This window comes from Megalops cyprinoides, chromosome 17 (assembly GCF_013368585.1).
Source record: "Megalops cyprinoides isolate fMegCyp1 chromosome 17, fMegCyp1.pri, whole genome shotgun sequence".
In the NCBI taxonomy this organism is placed as follows: Eukaryota; Metazoa; Chordata; class Actinopteri; order Elopiformes; family Megalopidae; genus Megalops; species Megalops cyprinoides.
The window spans coordinates 11598498-11614236 of record NC_050599.1 but is presented as its reverse complement, the minus strand read 5'-3'; the positions used below and the strand labels follow the sequence as shown (position 1 = coordinate 11614236).

The following is a 15739-nucleotide window of genomic DNA, read 5'->3' as shown; positions in this document are numbered from 1 at the left end:
GGTCTACTAAATCCACTAAAACCTGATGCTGTCAGGCAGATGAAGAAGACATGCTCTTCAATGTTGTTCTACTTTAAAACAGATTGTAGCCTACTTTTCTGTGATTTAATACATTTCAAATTATGTTTTGATCTGAGGGGCTTGTATTGTAAGAGGGAAAAATGTTACAAATGCTGGAAACTGTAATTTGGCCACTGCAGAATAGCACTTACTCCAAGTGATTTTAAAAGGCACTGATAATTTAGATGGAAGTTAACCATCTCTTGTCATTAACACAGCCTTGGCCCTACCATTGAATTTTAACATATACCTAAAGGGAGATTATTATCTATGTTAGACTCTATGAAATGCCTAAATCCAGGGAAAGACTTCAGTTTGATGCACCATTCTGATTGTAAAATGAAAAATTGATATGTACACACAACTTGTCTGTCATGTATCTCTTGTTCTCTGTGTGATTTGTCTGAAAACAAAAATCAGTAGCCCCCGAAGCCCATCAGCCCCTTAAAATGGAAGATATGAATGGTGGTCATGGTTCAAACATGTCTTAGCAGAACGTATAAAGCAAAAATAGTCAGTCACCTGTACAGTATTTTGAGTGTTCACACACTGCTCATTCTGTGCCCTGATCCAGGTCCTGTAGAAGGTCAACAGAGCTCTCCTGAGTCTTCCTGCAGGATACCCAGCACTACGAGATCAATGCATTTCATTTGTTCTCAATTGTCTTGACTCACACCGACCTCCCTTCTAAGTGCAGGTCAAAGCTCAAATCCATATGGTAGGGGTACATTCTGAGTTAAGCCCAGCTCACATGGAGAAAGACATCTGTAATTAGAAATTTAACATGTGCAAAATGAACAAGCTGAAATTAATGAAGTGGTACACACATCACAATAGCGATTGTTGTGATCATTCCCAGAGCAGTGTGTTATATTGTGCTAACAGTGACAATGCTAAAATACATGTAACAATCAGTTCAATGTTTAAAAAAACATGCATGGTTATATCACATGGTCATCACTGGGATAAAGTGCTTGAAAGAAAGTGATTGTCAGATGTGTTGATCAAAAAAGGCACGATAGCTTGGGAATAGTAATGCTTGTATTCCACATTGTGCTGTCACTGTACAGGGCCTTTGTGCCTCACCTCACACACATCACAGTGGACGCTGCTCAAGGTCACAGCGTAGCTGGAGCGCGTGTTCAGCCAAAGTGGTTAGCGGAGTGTGATGAAGACCCACTGTGCAAATGGCAGGATCTGAGTGATTTGGGATGAGGTCAAGGTGAGATTAGCTTGGCAACCTGTGTTACACTGCAGTAAGTGTGACTGCACCTGGGCTTTGTATTGGCACTCACAAAGTCACTGCCTGGGGACACACCAAAGCCAAGTAATAGGTATTGTTTTGCATGTTGTAGCACACTATATACTCCAGCGGTTTCAGCCTAAGATGCTGCAAAGGGATCTGGGGATCACTTTAGCATTGTTTAGATTCACTCTTAGCACTCCCTCAAGCTGCATTGATCTATACTATGAATAACAGCACAGCTGGCAAAATGGTCTAACCAGTTTCATTCATTCAATTATGAAATGATTAGGCCTACGGCATCTGCATGAGGTGCAACTGCAAGAAGGCACATTTATCACTTTCAGCACTTAAGGAAGGACAAAAGGGGTCCTCTAAACTGGCAATATAGAATTCTATATGCCATAAGACATACAGAGACATACAGAAAACCTTTCAAAGGAGAATTCCGTTGGATACTAAGTTATGTTAATGGTTAAAAACAACACACTAAAACAATGTATATCCAATTCTCTTAAATATTGTTACAGGTTCCTAAGTTTTTTTTTGTTTTTTTAGATAAATAGATTAGGTATGATTATATTCCCCTGGTATATATGCAAGGTTTGACCCAGATTTGGTGAAAGGGAGTCAACACACTGACTTTTTCAAGAGGCCATGTATAGTTATGCCAATTATTTCATTTGTTCACAGCATGCAGTGGGCAGTCAATTTATTCGACAGTATGGGAGGGAAAAATGTTACATTCAGCAAGTTGTCAATTTATCATTGCTGTTTATTTTTTAGTGTTTATGTTAGGTATGATTACATTGTCCATATACATATGCAAGATTTGGCCTAGATTTGGTAAAAGGAAGTCAACCCTGACTTCTTTAGTACGGCATTTATAGTTATGTCAATTATTTCATTTGTTCCCAGCATGCAGTGGGCAGTCAACTTACATGACGGCATAGGAGAGAAAATTGTTACATTCACCATGCTGTATGTGGGCTGTAATAAGGCTTTCTGTCGAGAGGGTTGTATTTTTTTCTTGTGGGCTGAATCGCAGATAGCACTTTTCCACAGAACAGGAGCCATTGTCTGAACAATACACTCTGTGGCAAGTCTAAAGCTGTGCAAACAGGTATCAATATCATTCAATATTTATCACTGAAATCCTGAAATTTTCAGCATTTTACCAAAGCACAACTACACAACAAACACCACAAAGTTACTATTCATAAGCTTACACTAGCATCGCTCTTATAGTAGTAGAGATAGGCCTACCACTTTGAATATGTAACACTGTAGAGATAAGAATTTATATACCTTTCCAAGCATATGAGAGATCTGAATGGCACCCCTTTCAAAGTATCTCATTGCACATCATTATCTTCTAAAACTGGCCCCATGGCTACAGTAAAGCACATTTTCAGGCTCTATCAATATAAATATTCACATCATTGTGTCTTAGGGTTTGTTCACAAATGCATGTAAAATTTGAAATGATTGCCATTCACCTTCATCTTCAAATTCTGTGAAACAGCTTTGATTCAGTGCGACTCTGAAAAGATGGTTTCCTGGTCTAGCTCTGGGCTCCACATACAGGGCAGGAGGGAGTGCTTCTTTAGGCTAGGGTCTGTCTGCGTTTCCAAACACAAGTTCAGGGTTGGTTTGCCGGAGATCCACAAGTCTTTATGCTATATAGACGCATTAATCCATCTGTCTTTATTAGCAGACAGCCATGGATTTCCCTATGAGAACACAACTTTAGATCTCATTCTTATCGTCTGATGAGTCATCTTGTCTTAAGGAGGCATTCGATCTAACTATTTTGATGCAGTATCATTGAAACATTTCATTTTCTCTCTTCTCTGAAAAGTTTGGTGTTCACTGAAATTAGCAAAATGTATTGTGCAAGTATTGACAATGAAGTAACTTAATTAGCAATACTCACAGTCAAGAACAAAATGCCATTTTTGGGGTGGTTCAACCCCATCTGTCCCTCATCATCTTGAGAAACTTTCATAGTGTGTTTTTGATGTGAGATGTTGGGGTGTTTGAAGTCTCCTGGTCACATTGTTCTGCTTTCTGCTGTACTATAGTCTAAGGTTGTGGAGTTATTTACACAACACACTGTGCCACATGTTCACATCATATGAAAGGATGCCACTTGGTAAGCCTTCCACACCACATGGTTACATCCTTTTCTCCCATGCATGTGACTGTCTCCAGTTCCCAAGTAATAAAGCAGACTTATATTGTCTTCACTGTTATTTAATTAAAGGAATATTTTTGTGCCACAGCAGGAGGACCTTTTATGAAATAATCATTTTACAGAACAAAGCATTGTCACAAGTTGATTACCATACTGCCATGCATTAATCAACAATTAACATTTGAATATATAAATTGCAAGCAGCACACTTTCTTTTGATCATTTTCAATGAAAGCCTTTGCGTTATACAACAATAAACCATCGCCAGTCCCAGTAAAAGAGGAAGGTGAATTGCTGCAGAAGTTAGTCTTTTTTAATTGAATGCTTTACTGTAAAACACACCAGCGTTGTGCCAGCTTGTGCCAGGGATTTTTTGTCACCGTTGAAAAGATGTTCACCGTTCACCAGCACTGGAGTGCCTCCCTTGATGTCTCCTTTGACAACATTGTTTGACTCAGACCCTGGACAGGACCCCAGAGGCGTCAGGGCAGCTGGGGGGCTGTCGTGACAATTACAGAGCAGCATGTAAATGTGTGAGTTCCCTTAATTATGCATCAAGGTGCCTCACTCTGTGAAGAGAGCAACTCAGGATGGCAGGTGTATTTAATCTGTTCTGGCGCACCGCACCTGAGCTGAGACTCGGGGCCTCCTGCCTGGTTTGCCACAGGTATCTCACCAAGGGCGGGAACATCTCTACTGGACTCTCTGCAATGCCTGCTCTTTCCTCTCATTTATTCTCATGCACTGTAGCTTCTGGTGGGCTTGAGTAATTGCGGATATGCAGTTTTTTTGTTTTCCAGCTCCATGTCCCTGGATTTTAGCATAGGGTAGGTTACGAGCACATGTGGCCCCATTCCAACCAATGACATTGCTCCTTTCGCCTTTCATCTGTTGGTTTTGAGCACACATCTTTTCCTTTAGTAAGGAATGAAAGAGGACATAAAATGGAGTGCAAGTCAGGCTCTGGATTTGTATGAGACAGGAAATGGAAAGCGTGGAGTGTCCTTTAAGGACATGACCAAAATAGGCAGCAGCAGTGGAGAGCAGAGGCCCTGGGGAATCAACAAATTTGGGGTCTCCTCTTTGGCTTCGGGAGTTGATATCAATGAAATTAACTGATGTAACATGACTCAAATAGCCAGACTCAAATAGGCTAAACTGGGGAGGAGGAAACAGCACTTAAAGGGCACTGACAATGACACAAAAGTGACACAGCCCTCTAGTGTAGCACGCTCCCGCTCCTCCACGAGCGTGGAAGAGCTTTTGGGACCGGAATGCAAAATTTTCAATAAGATTCTAAAACAGCCGGGAAGGACAAGTGCACTCAGTCCGGGCTTCTGTCAATGACATTGATGAGTTTTCATTTTCTGCCTCCCCCTCATGTGGTCAAATAGGTCTGGCCACAGCAAGATCTAACCAGGCTATTTCTGGGGTTGGAGGACAGGGGAGAAGAAATGCAATTTTGTACCTCAGTGTTTTTAGGGCAGGTCTACATTCAAAATATCTCCTGTGCTCATTTGTTAGAAGAACTGCTGTCCTTGTGAAATGTGGAGTGTCATTAGGGCTGTGCATGACAAAATTTTTGTTAATCGCATAGTCTACAGATTTTTAAGTTATAGAATCCATCAAGCAGTCAAATTACTACTAGTTTTTATAGTAGACTACAAGTTTTCAGCAACTTTCTCTGAAGTTTTTCTGCCCACAGTTTCTCTGTGAGGATGCCATCCAATGCTGAATGATCAAATCCTTTATCTGGAGCATCTTTTACTGCCATCTTTAACTGTAAAGGTATGCACAAGCAGATGCAACAAAAGACATATTAAGCCTTTTTTGTCAATCTTTAATACTACTACCCGTAGTCCTGTTAGCAGGGCATGACTTATTTAAAAGGCACTAACACTTGAATATAGGGAGGGGGCAGGAAATTAGTGTGATGGTGAACACACCTCTAATTTTAAATGCTATTTTCAAAATTGTTAATTAAGCAATCTTTTCAAGCATAATAACAGCACAACAGTAGTTTGTTAGTGGTTTTGGAGTGTTTGCTTTTAGGAAGAACTTAATTAACTTTTGACGAATTTAAATAGCTTGAAGACCATGGATTTGTACCTACCTCTAGGATATTGCTGCCCCTGTCTTAGATAAGGCCCACTGCAAGTCCAGATTCTGCTCTCCCCAGAAAACAAGTGTATGATTTCCTCTATGGGATGGCTACTATACAGTGTAGACAAACCAAAAGGCCTGAACTCTGTGTCGTCTCAGGATATGAGGCCCAAATCTGAAAAGATTTCACACATGAATGTGTTTAGTGCATGTGCTGCTTTCTAAGGTTGCTGTCAGCCTGCAATGCTTAAGAGCAGACACAGCGTGTGCTAACACAATATGACGTCTCACTTTGGCTTTAAATTCAATTGATGCCTAAATAGTAATATTGCCTGAATTGCTTCTTTTACAAGGGAAACAATTAAGAGATGCTCAGAGCAGAGAGATTTCTCATGTACAGGGTGGCTTCTTCTACAGTCTATTATAGGGACGAGAAAATCAAATTATCACCTAAACTGTGACCACTGATGGGCTGATATTATTACCTCAGTGTCAATGGGGAAAATAAACAGCTCTTTATTGGTAACCCGACCATATTATGCTCAAGAGCAAAGCAGTGCCTGCTACCTATCAAATGCAGTTAGCCAAAATGAGAAGTAATTATTCTTATATTTAACAGCCTCTATGTCACCCTTCTCGGTACGCTTAATTATTTAAAGAATGTCATTGAATATGCAGATTAAAAAGATATTTTCAACAAGGTTCAAGGATTATTACTATGATATTAATGCTAATCACATTGTAAAGCATAAAATCCATCTATCTGCACATACATGTCATAACCACATAGATGTATAGATATAGATATATTTAGTAATAAAACTCATATACTAAAGGTTCCTTGGGGACAATCACTGTCTTATAATTTCCCTCCTGCTACTCAGGCTCCTCTTGACTCAACATTCACTCCAATGCAAATACGAATACAAGTACACACACACAAACACACACATAAAAACACACACACACACAGCAAACCCACACTTAGCTACAGCTAGGGAAGCCTCCAAAACAGACCTCCAGATGCCTTTCCATTGACATCTATCCACTGTGATCCTGCTACTGAAAAGGCAGGATGAGCCGATGCCAATATCTTCAAAACACTGACACCCAGAGACTGAGCAGATCTGATCTCTGTTTCTGGGTATCGAATGAGCCGCTCGAACACCTCCCACTCCCCTTCTGGCTGGATAGGAGCTAGCACCATGCATAATGACACTGTGACTTCCTGCGTGGAGTTCACTGAGGGAGGGACGGGGGCTTGGTCACACGGCCTCGACACCATGCTGAGTTATGTCTGATCCACCAGACAGACAGCTTGTCAGTCTCCTCTCCCCTGAGTTATGATGCATCCCCCTTCACCGCCACACAGCACTTCATTTGAGAACAATAGAGCAATAGAGAACAAAAGACGATGATGATGAAGATGATGAATCAACCCTTTCCAAGGGATCCGTCAACTTCTTGTTTGACCTTGATCCAGGAATGTGCCATAACCGTTCAGTTTATACAGGATATCCAAGTTGCTCGCTTCTCTTAAATGAATTTCATGATCATCTGAAACCAATACCTAAGGTTCAGCATATCAGCATATTACACTGACAGTCAATGGAAATGTTTGGCTTAAACAGGCTGCTTCAGACAGCAGCAGCTGCTGTGTGCTTGTGGTAAGCAAGGTCTGTTCCTGTTGTTAATTTATCAATAGGCTGAAATGAGTTTTTTTTAATCATTGGCACTGTTATTTCTTGTATACGTGATTCTTTATGCGCCCTCTGTGTTTTTTCTTTGATATTTTTTTTTTTTTTCGAGGCTCACAGCCAAGAGTGATGTTGTGACATCTGGGATAGCTCTGGCCTCGACCCCTGGACTCCTTCTCAAAGGGCGCTTTTGGGTGAGGGAGAGAGCGAAGGCCCCGCTCAGCACTTTTCAGCCCAGAGGACCGCGGTGCCATCCAGTTCCTCGTCTCCGTCCAGGGGACAGGGGGGTGTCGGATTACTGCGGTAAAGCCTGCCTATCTTTTAATCCTGAGCTCTGGTGCGGCTGCACATTCAGTCAGAATAAACCGCAAGGACTGACACATCCTGACCAGGCACAGACATGCCGCCTCTCACACATAAATTGCTGTAAGCTAAGGGTGCACTTTAAGTTTGTCCTCCATTTTATTCTTAATATGCCTCACCAAGGTGATCCGGCACAAAAGCACTTGAAATGCTGTATGGCATGGTGCAGGTGACAGACTGGTTCCCATCACTGTAATCATCTGAGAAATTCTTCTGAACACACACACACACACGCACACATGTGTACATGCACATAAACACACACAATGAGCATCACTCAGCGACAGCAAATCAACTGGAATGAAAGAGTCCCCTTTGTTACTGATCTCTCTTAAGTGCCTCACCGTTACGAGACAGCTTAGACCTCAAGACCACTGCCCTGTCTGTTCAAGGGGAAATCAAACATTGAAACGTGAAGTGCATTGGAATTGGACCGCTGGGGCCATTCATATGTGAGTGGATGTGAAATTATTACTGTGTTACTTTCGTATGTCTCGCTATCTCACAATCCTATTTCGTCCTTTGTATAAAGGCATACTGCTAAGAGGTATTGCGACTTAGCATATACCAATATTTGGAAAATGTTACTAGTTTTCAAAAATGATCTCCTTATTTTACAATTCATAAAATAAAACCCATCCCTTTCAAAACAAGCCTATGTTATTGTCTTTCTGTCAGTTTGACTAAAGCATCCTGGGGTTGTGGTATGAAATTAAATCTTCTCACATGATCTTGTTGGCATGGATACAGTCTCTGGACAACATGGCACGGGTTTTGGAAAAGATTTCCAAATAGTTCACAGACCAAACCTGACGGGTGCAAAACTGAACACTCACCTTTCCCACCTTGGTTCCCACCTCCAGAATGTGTGGGCTTTCCTTGCATTGCGTGGCTGTCTCATACCCAGAGACAGAGAAACGGGTTTAAACACAGACAGGCTCCATGTCAGGAGAGGCACAATAATGTGTGTGGCTGCGAGGAAGTGGATGCCGCTCTTTGTGCTGTACACTGCGCTAGGGGGCAGTTACAAGGCCATGGTTAGGATAGCTGGCCACACTCACCACACAGATGGAGAGGGCAAGGGAAATGTCCCAGTTAGGAAATAATCTCTGGTCCTGATGCGGAGGAAATGGATCTGTTCAGCTGTGCAAAGGCAAACCCAGCATAGCATAGACCACAGGGGTGGGGGTAGGGTGAGGGGGGGCAGCCAGCCTTTTTTTGAGGCCTGAGATACAGCCTCCAAGTGGCCCTACTCCAACTCTCCTACACTCCTCTTCCTACATTTTACCGCTGTACTTGATCCCTAATGTTTCTCTCTGGGAGTAGTACTGTCTATTTTTTGTCATTCCAGAGAAGCAGATGGCAGCCGCCCACAAGCCCTTGAGTGTCTCCGATATGACAAGAGGCCTGCTGCTGTGAATTTCATCGGCCTCGTACCTGTATGACTGTAGGGGGGTAGAAGTGGGGGGGGGGAGGGGGGGGGGGGCTGGGGCTGTCTGTTAATGGTGTAAAAACTTCACTTTACAAAGAGTGAATCCGTGGCTTCAGAGGTACAGGACTGGAGGCAGTGCGATGCGGTGGGTACTAAAAGGTTTCTGGTTCCTTAATAATGCCTAATCTAAAGCAATATATGATGCCTGGAGTTGTCCTTTGTACAGTTCATTCCTCCCATCAGTGGTCATCAAGAGCCTTACAAGCTAATGGCGAGACAATTGTACAGCAGTGATCACATATCCCCACTCCCTCTGCTGGCTGCATAGGTGACAATAATACTGCTACTACAGCTACCAACAAAAACAGCAATATATTACTACTACTACTAATCATCTTCATCATCATCATCATCATCATCATCGTCGTCATCATCATCGTCGTCGTCATCGTCGTCGTCAACATCATGACTAATGTGACACCTTTAGCTAGCTGCCTGTAGTGAGTTTGACACCTGGCTCTTGAAAGGTGTAATTCTCTGTGTGGGACATTTGTCATGTGGGGCTGCTCACCTGGGAAGGCCAGCTGGCAGGGATCCCAAGCCTGCCGCACATCGGGCATCCAGGACACTGATGGATGGGGCGGGGCGTGCCCCTGGGGCCGGGGTGCCAGAGTTTAGCAGTGACATCCCCCTCTGTCAGTGGACTTACAGAACCCTGGAGCGCCCCCCACGCCCTTCAGATGAGGAGGCAATCACTCAAAATGAGCCTGGTTCTCTCCACATGGCAATGTTGCCCCGAACAGGTGAACCATGTGATGAGAGCACCACTACAGACAGCCTGCAAATGTCCACTGGCAAGGTAAGGCACTGATTATGTCAGGTTATCCATTGTAAAAGCAGTTTACTTTTGCTGGTTATGTAAATTAGCCATCAAAGGATGTAGCAAATATTAATTTATTATACAAAACTGGGCTTGAATATTATGTAATCCAAGCCTTTAATGTAATTTTCTATCAATACGGTGCTTCTGAACAGATAATTAGTAATAAAAACCACATCACCTTTTCTCAAATTATTTTTTGTGCACTATCAGTAATATCGGTTTTTAAAATATGAACAGGCAGTAATATTCTATAAAAGGCTGTCTGAATAAAGCCATGCTATCGACTGTTTGTGAAATAAAAATTGGCACTTGTGTGGGTACCAGTAAACCAAAATTGTGACTTCTGACTTCAAACATGGAATGACTATGTGCCTGCTGGTTTCATAAATAAACACAAATGTTCTTGTAGCCTGACAAATAAAAATGCATGTACGGACAAAAATAATCATTGGCTACTTTTCAAGGTAGTAATTTAAGGGGCTGAAAATGCTTGGGACAAAGTAGCGTACCTGGCAAATTCATGTTATGGTGAAATACGATTCAAGAATAATAGCTTGTTACAGTTATGTTTATATATCTGTGCTTACCTACATGTAGAAAAATGATCAATAGTTTAACTTATAGTTGTCAATTATTAGGCATGTCTAATAAAAGCCTTAGATAAATTTTAGGCCCTCTATGAAGAAACCACAAAATATTTTATAATAATTGAGCTTATGAAAAATGTTTTGATGGAAGCACCAAGAACACATTGACTCAATGGCACTTGAAAGGCTAATTTGTGAAAACTAGGTTTGTCCAACTAATTTTTTTTCCCTGGGACCCCAGTCACCTTTCTATGCGTTGCCTGTTTGTTCCTGATTTTGCTGGGAGAGGCCTGCACAGGGATGTTATTGAAGCTACAAAAAAGCACATTATTCCTTCATCATTAACCACATTGTCATTTAAAGCACATATCACTCAAGGCCTTATTGCTCTTGGTTTCATCATCCAAATTGTTTTAAATTATTCAAATTAAGCTAAAGCCAGAGGTTTAGAGGTACTGCTTTTGCATTTTTGCACCAGCCACAGAAGACACAACTACATAAAGCAATAACGGTAATAAGCTGTGATTCAGGATTACCATTACATCTAATACTGAAAAAATTGGTAATAACATTTCTTAAATCATAAATAATAGCTCAACGTAACTGTAGATTTCTCAATTCTTCTCCTTCTTATGTTCCATAGAATGAGTTTAATCTTATTCCTGTCTGTACTCTGGTAGTGCATTTATTAAAAAAAAAAAATAAAGATCTGAAGTTGAAAGCATTTATAAGCAAAAGTGTACAGGGTTGTAATGCAGTGCAAAGATCATATATGAATAAGGGAACTGTCTGAGTAATTCTGTTCAGACTCCCTATAGCTGTTCTTCTTGAGGTTTCACAGAACAAGGATAAGAACCAACAGTCAGATAGCAGAGGTCTGAGAGATACACATACAGGGATATTCTTCCACAGAAGAATCGCCGCCTGCGCCAGTAGAGCCTTTCACACCTTTGGGGAAGGAGGTGAAAAATGAAAAGCAAGTTCAAAATGCAGCAAGTCTGAAACAGGGCTTAGCGGATTAGCTCTCTCAGGCGCCCACAGGAAGAGGGGAAATAAGGTTTATATTCAGCGGATGGAGAAAAAGAGGATTCGACCTGACAGCCCTACAGTGTCTTCAACCCCCCCCCCCCCCCCCCCCCCACATTCCCCTTGCTATCCTCAGGGTGCACACACAACCATCAACAACCCCACAACACCCCCCTTCCCCCCCACAGTATCATAAATAAAGGCCCTACTCAATGCCCCATAGTCATTAGGATCCCAAACATCCATATGAATGAATTATACTTAAAGATGATAAAACCATACGTTCTTTTAATTGGCTGGCTCTGTACTCATGAACGCATGAACTGGAGAGAAAATGACAGTGTAATGAATCTTAATTTTTTCTCTACCTTCAGGGAGGACATCTTTATCAAGGGCAAAACGTCTTCAAAAGCTGGGTGTGAGGTCTCCACGCTGATGGATGACAACATGAGCCGAAATTCCTGTTCCACTATCAACTCTTTGGTGGCCTGCAAAAATCCATTCCTAACAAAGGGCACCCTTACTACAGCCTTGCCTTTCCTGTATAGATAAGCTCCTCAGAGAGAGATGACTGATTTATTCCACCTCTGATTCATGAACTGCTGTTGTTCCACATCCGAGCAATGGTAGAAAGACCAAGCGGCCCATAGGAGCAGACGCAGTCCATTAATGACATTGTTAAAGACTGTTTAAGACAACAATTTGTCACCACAGATACTTTAAAACTGCATCTGAGGGTCTTAAATCTACTAGCAAGACTTCACAAAATGAAGGTGAATATCAATATGTTAACCTATTGCCATTTATTTTACCCAAAAGCGATTGTTCCCATTTAAATTTTTATTCAATAAAGAGCGCCACTAGATGGCACTATTGTCATTTTCTCTCACATGCTGTCTTAAGGGTACAATTAAGATGCGGTCCTTTTCTCTTCACTTTTACTTAGTATCACTACATAGTGTAAAATCCTGAAGCATTTTGACTTCGCCAGCTTAGTTGTCTCCAAATACGCAGGAATGAGATGTTTTCCCATCCAAGCTCTGGGTGACCATAATCTTAAGTAAAGTTGCCAGCAAGTTGAAAGTACCTTTGTTTATTTTCTAGCCTAACTTTTGTTGTTTCAGCAAGGACAACACAGCGCTCAGTAAAACTGAACCACACTGTGAAAATAGTGCACAAACAGTGATCGGAAATCACCCGCAATGAGTCCATCAAAAACAAAAGCAATCAATTTGTGGAGGTGCCTCCCCCATCACTCTACCCTTTGAGTTCTACACCGATCTGTCAATATAATTGATTATGTGACCTTCAACTTTTCTAAGAGGCAGAAATCATATCATGCAATGCATGTAAAAGTCACTGAGTAAACTATCAGTGATGAAGATGCTTTTTCTATTTTCTGTGAGGAAAAAAATCAATAAAGAAAAGGGGAATTAATTGCAAGCTGGAGAAGTTGATTTTTCCATATCTTTATGTGGACAAATGAAAAACATAATTCCTGATACTGAAGTATTTATGTTTTGCAAAGGAGAATGAGATGAGTATATCTCACGCCTAAACACTGACAACTGAAGCCTGCTACAGTTTTGAAATATAGAAGAAAAATTACATTCAAGAAAATAGTACATATTTGTTAGAAGTTTGATTAATTCAATTGCTATTGATATGAAGTGTGTATTGCCCTAGCTCTTGATGCACTCTTTAATGACAGGGTAGACAGGACATATTTTTGCATTTGTTATGTTCATATTTAACAAACTGGGAACATGCTCATTAAAGAAAGGATCGTAAAGGAAAAACTGGGAGAAAGGCAATGAATTCATTACATGTCAAAAAAGGATCTTCTCCGGTGCTGACTTTGACCTCTACCAAAACCAGCGTGGGTATGACAGGACAGGGGGGCATGTCACTTTCTCTTGCCCGCGCTCTTGGTCTGCTTGCGGCTCGTCAGCTGCGGCTGGGGCGTGCTCTTCTCCAGCTCCACCTGTCGGGCTGCTTCCAGCGCTGACTCCTCCTCCTTCTTCTTGAGCTCCGCCTCCATCAGCCGACTCCAGTACGCCTCCCGCGCTTGCAGGATCTTCCTCCTCCGCTCGTCCAGGGCCATCTGCTCGCGCAGAGAGAGATCGTCACGTACCGCCAAACCGGGTTCATCCCTCACGCGACGACGGCGACTGCGGTTTGGACAGCCACCGAGCATTACGTTATCCTCCGCTCTTTCTCTCTTGTTGTGTGGGGGTGACAGGGCTAGCACTGGCTGAGGCCCACAGTAATCCGCACACTTTAGCCTAGAAACTTCACTTGACTCCCAGGTCCAGCAGACAATCTGGGCTCAGTGATGTCATCTTGTCTGCACTGTAGAGGTTTACACCTGCTGGCATGAGGGTGTTTAAATGATTTCACTGATATTTAAGAGGACAGGGAAAACAGCCCCAGGTGACTGCCAGCCTGTCAGACGCAAAGAACACATCAGTCAATCAAATTTATTTTTGTACATGGGGTTTCACAACAGCAGCTGTCTCAGTGTTTTTGGAAGCACTGTATATTAATGAGTGGCGTAACGGCATAGCGGAAAGGCTTAGGGCTTGTGACCCAAAGATTGCTGGTTCAGTTCTGAAATGGGGCACTGCTGTTGTACCCTGTGCCGAGGTACTTAACCTGAATTGCCTGTGAATAATTTCCAGCTGTATACATGGATGAAATGAAAGTGTCTGCTAAGCAAATGTTATGATTCTGAGAAGCAAGATAGCATGATAGTTACTCTGCGTCATTGCAGTGAAAAACAGATCAGGGGATGCAAAGCAGATGCGTGTGACAGAAAGAGTGTCTTAACACACAGACGCAGCGAAAATAATGTCCTTCCGCACTGTATCCTCTGCTCTACCACAGCATAAAACATCCACTTTAAATCTACTGCAATATTTCTTATTTCTCTATTTCTGTCACAAGTCATAACAAGGTTTTTAAGATTTGACTTGCCGGATTAAAGATAATTGGTCTTCCCACGTCTGACCTTTTGGAATTCAACAATCATGACATTATTAGCACGGTGAGAATTGTTACCAGTGATACCAAGCAATCTGATCAGCGCTGCTTTGAACAACTAGCACTGGGCTCAAGCTACGGCTGTTTTCAATGAAAAGGTCATTTTCCAAGAGCTTTACTGCAACCCCATCATGCAATACCACTAACTGTAAATGACCACATATTCTTGCTGTTCCTACGTAAACTGTACTGCTTTCTCTCTCAGTTGTTGGTGTCTAATGGTTACTGTTTTTGCTCTTGTGTTCTTTACGTAACTGTTTTCGAGCCAATGAGGACAAATCTGAATCTGAAAAGTGTAGCGGCGGTGTGGTGTGCAACAGCGCCACCTGCAGGCCCTCGTACACCTCCAGCTGACGTCTCTTCAGCTCCTTCCTGGACAGCTGTTCCTGCTTCCTGTGCTCCAGGATGGTGTCCCGGATCAAGCGGAATGCCTGGATCTTCTCGGCTTTCTCTCTCATCTGCTCCTTCTCTATAGTCTCATCCTTCAGCAAAGCCTCCTCTCTCTGTTTTCTGTCAAGGAAAGTCCTTCAGTTAGCATGTAGAAACAAGAAATATCACATGTAGAAATAAACCCATGTGCTGCATTCTCCCTGCCTTAATGATCACAAGTCGCTTTATACTGCCTGCTCCTGGAAGCAACTTTCATTAATTGAAACCTGTTGTTACGCAACCTTTTTAACATCCCTGATTTTGGCACTGTAGCAGTGAGTTTATTATGAGGGCTCCTTAGTATCTGTGCAACGATTGCACCGTGTTTATAAATTTCTTATCTTACTGAAGAATGAGACAGTAGCAATTTAACTTCTTGTTTGACCAAGACATTCCAATGGCCTCTGAAGACTAAAAAAACGAAGTGGTTCAAAATCAATAGGAACGAACAAGCGACTATTTCTGAGTGACTCAGCAGAACACCGTCCCTTACAGAAAGATTTAATTGTCTAAGGACAGGGTATTTGTTCTTTTTAGACTGACCTTCATTAAGAGGAAGAGAGGAGAGACATCTAATGAACGCTACCCTCAGTAACGTGGAGGGGCAAAACGGTGCAAACTAATTTGACTTCTCTAATAGACTCTCTCCTAATGCTGGCCCTTGGTGTGGTGTCAGT

General features: G+C 42.1%; 1 protein-coding gene across 1 annotated transcript in view; it reads right to left on the bottom strand.

Moving 5' to 3' along the window:
* Positions 1-13497: 13497 nt before the first annotated feature.
* Positions 13498-15739, bottom strand: part of adgb (androglobin) — a 43117-nt gene continuing 40875 nt past the window's right edge. The window contains exons 33-34 of the mRNA XM_036550246.1: positions 14960-15143; positions 13498-13695 (exon numbers count right to left, since the gene is read on the bottom strand). Coding sequence (XP_036406139.1) covers positions 13498-13695; positions 14960-15143 — 382 coding nt within the window. The remainder of the gene's footprint in view (positions 13696-14959; positions 15144-15739) is intronic.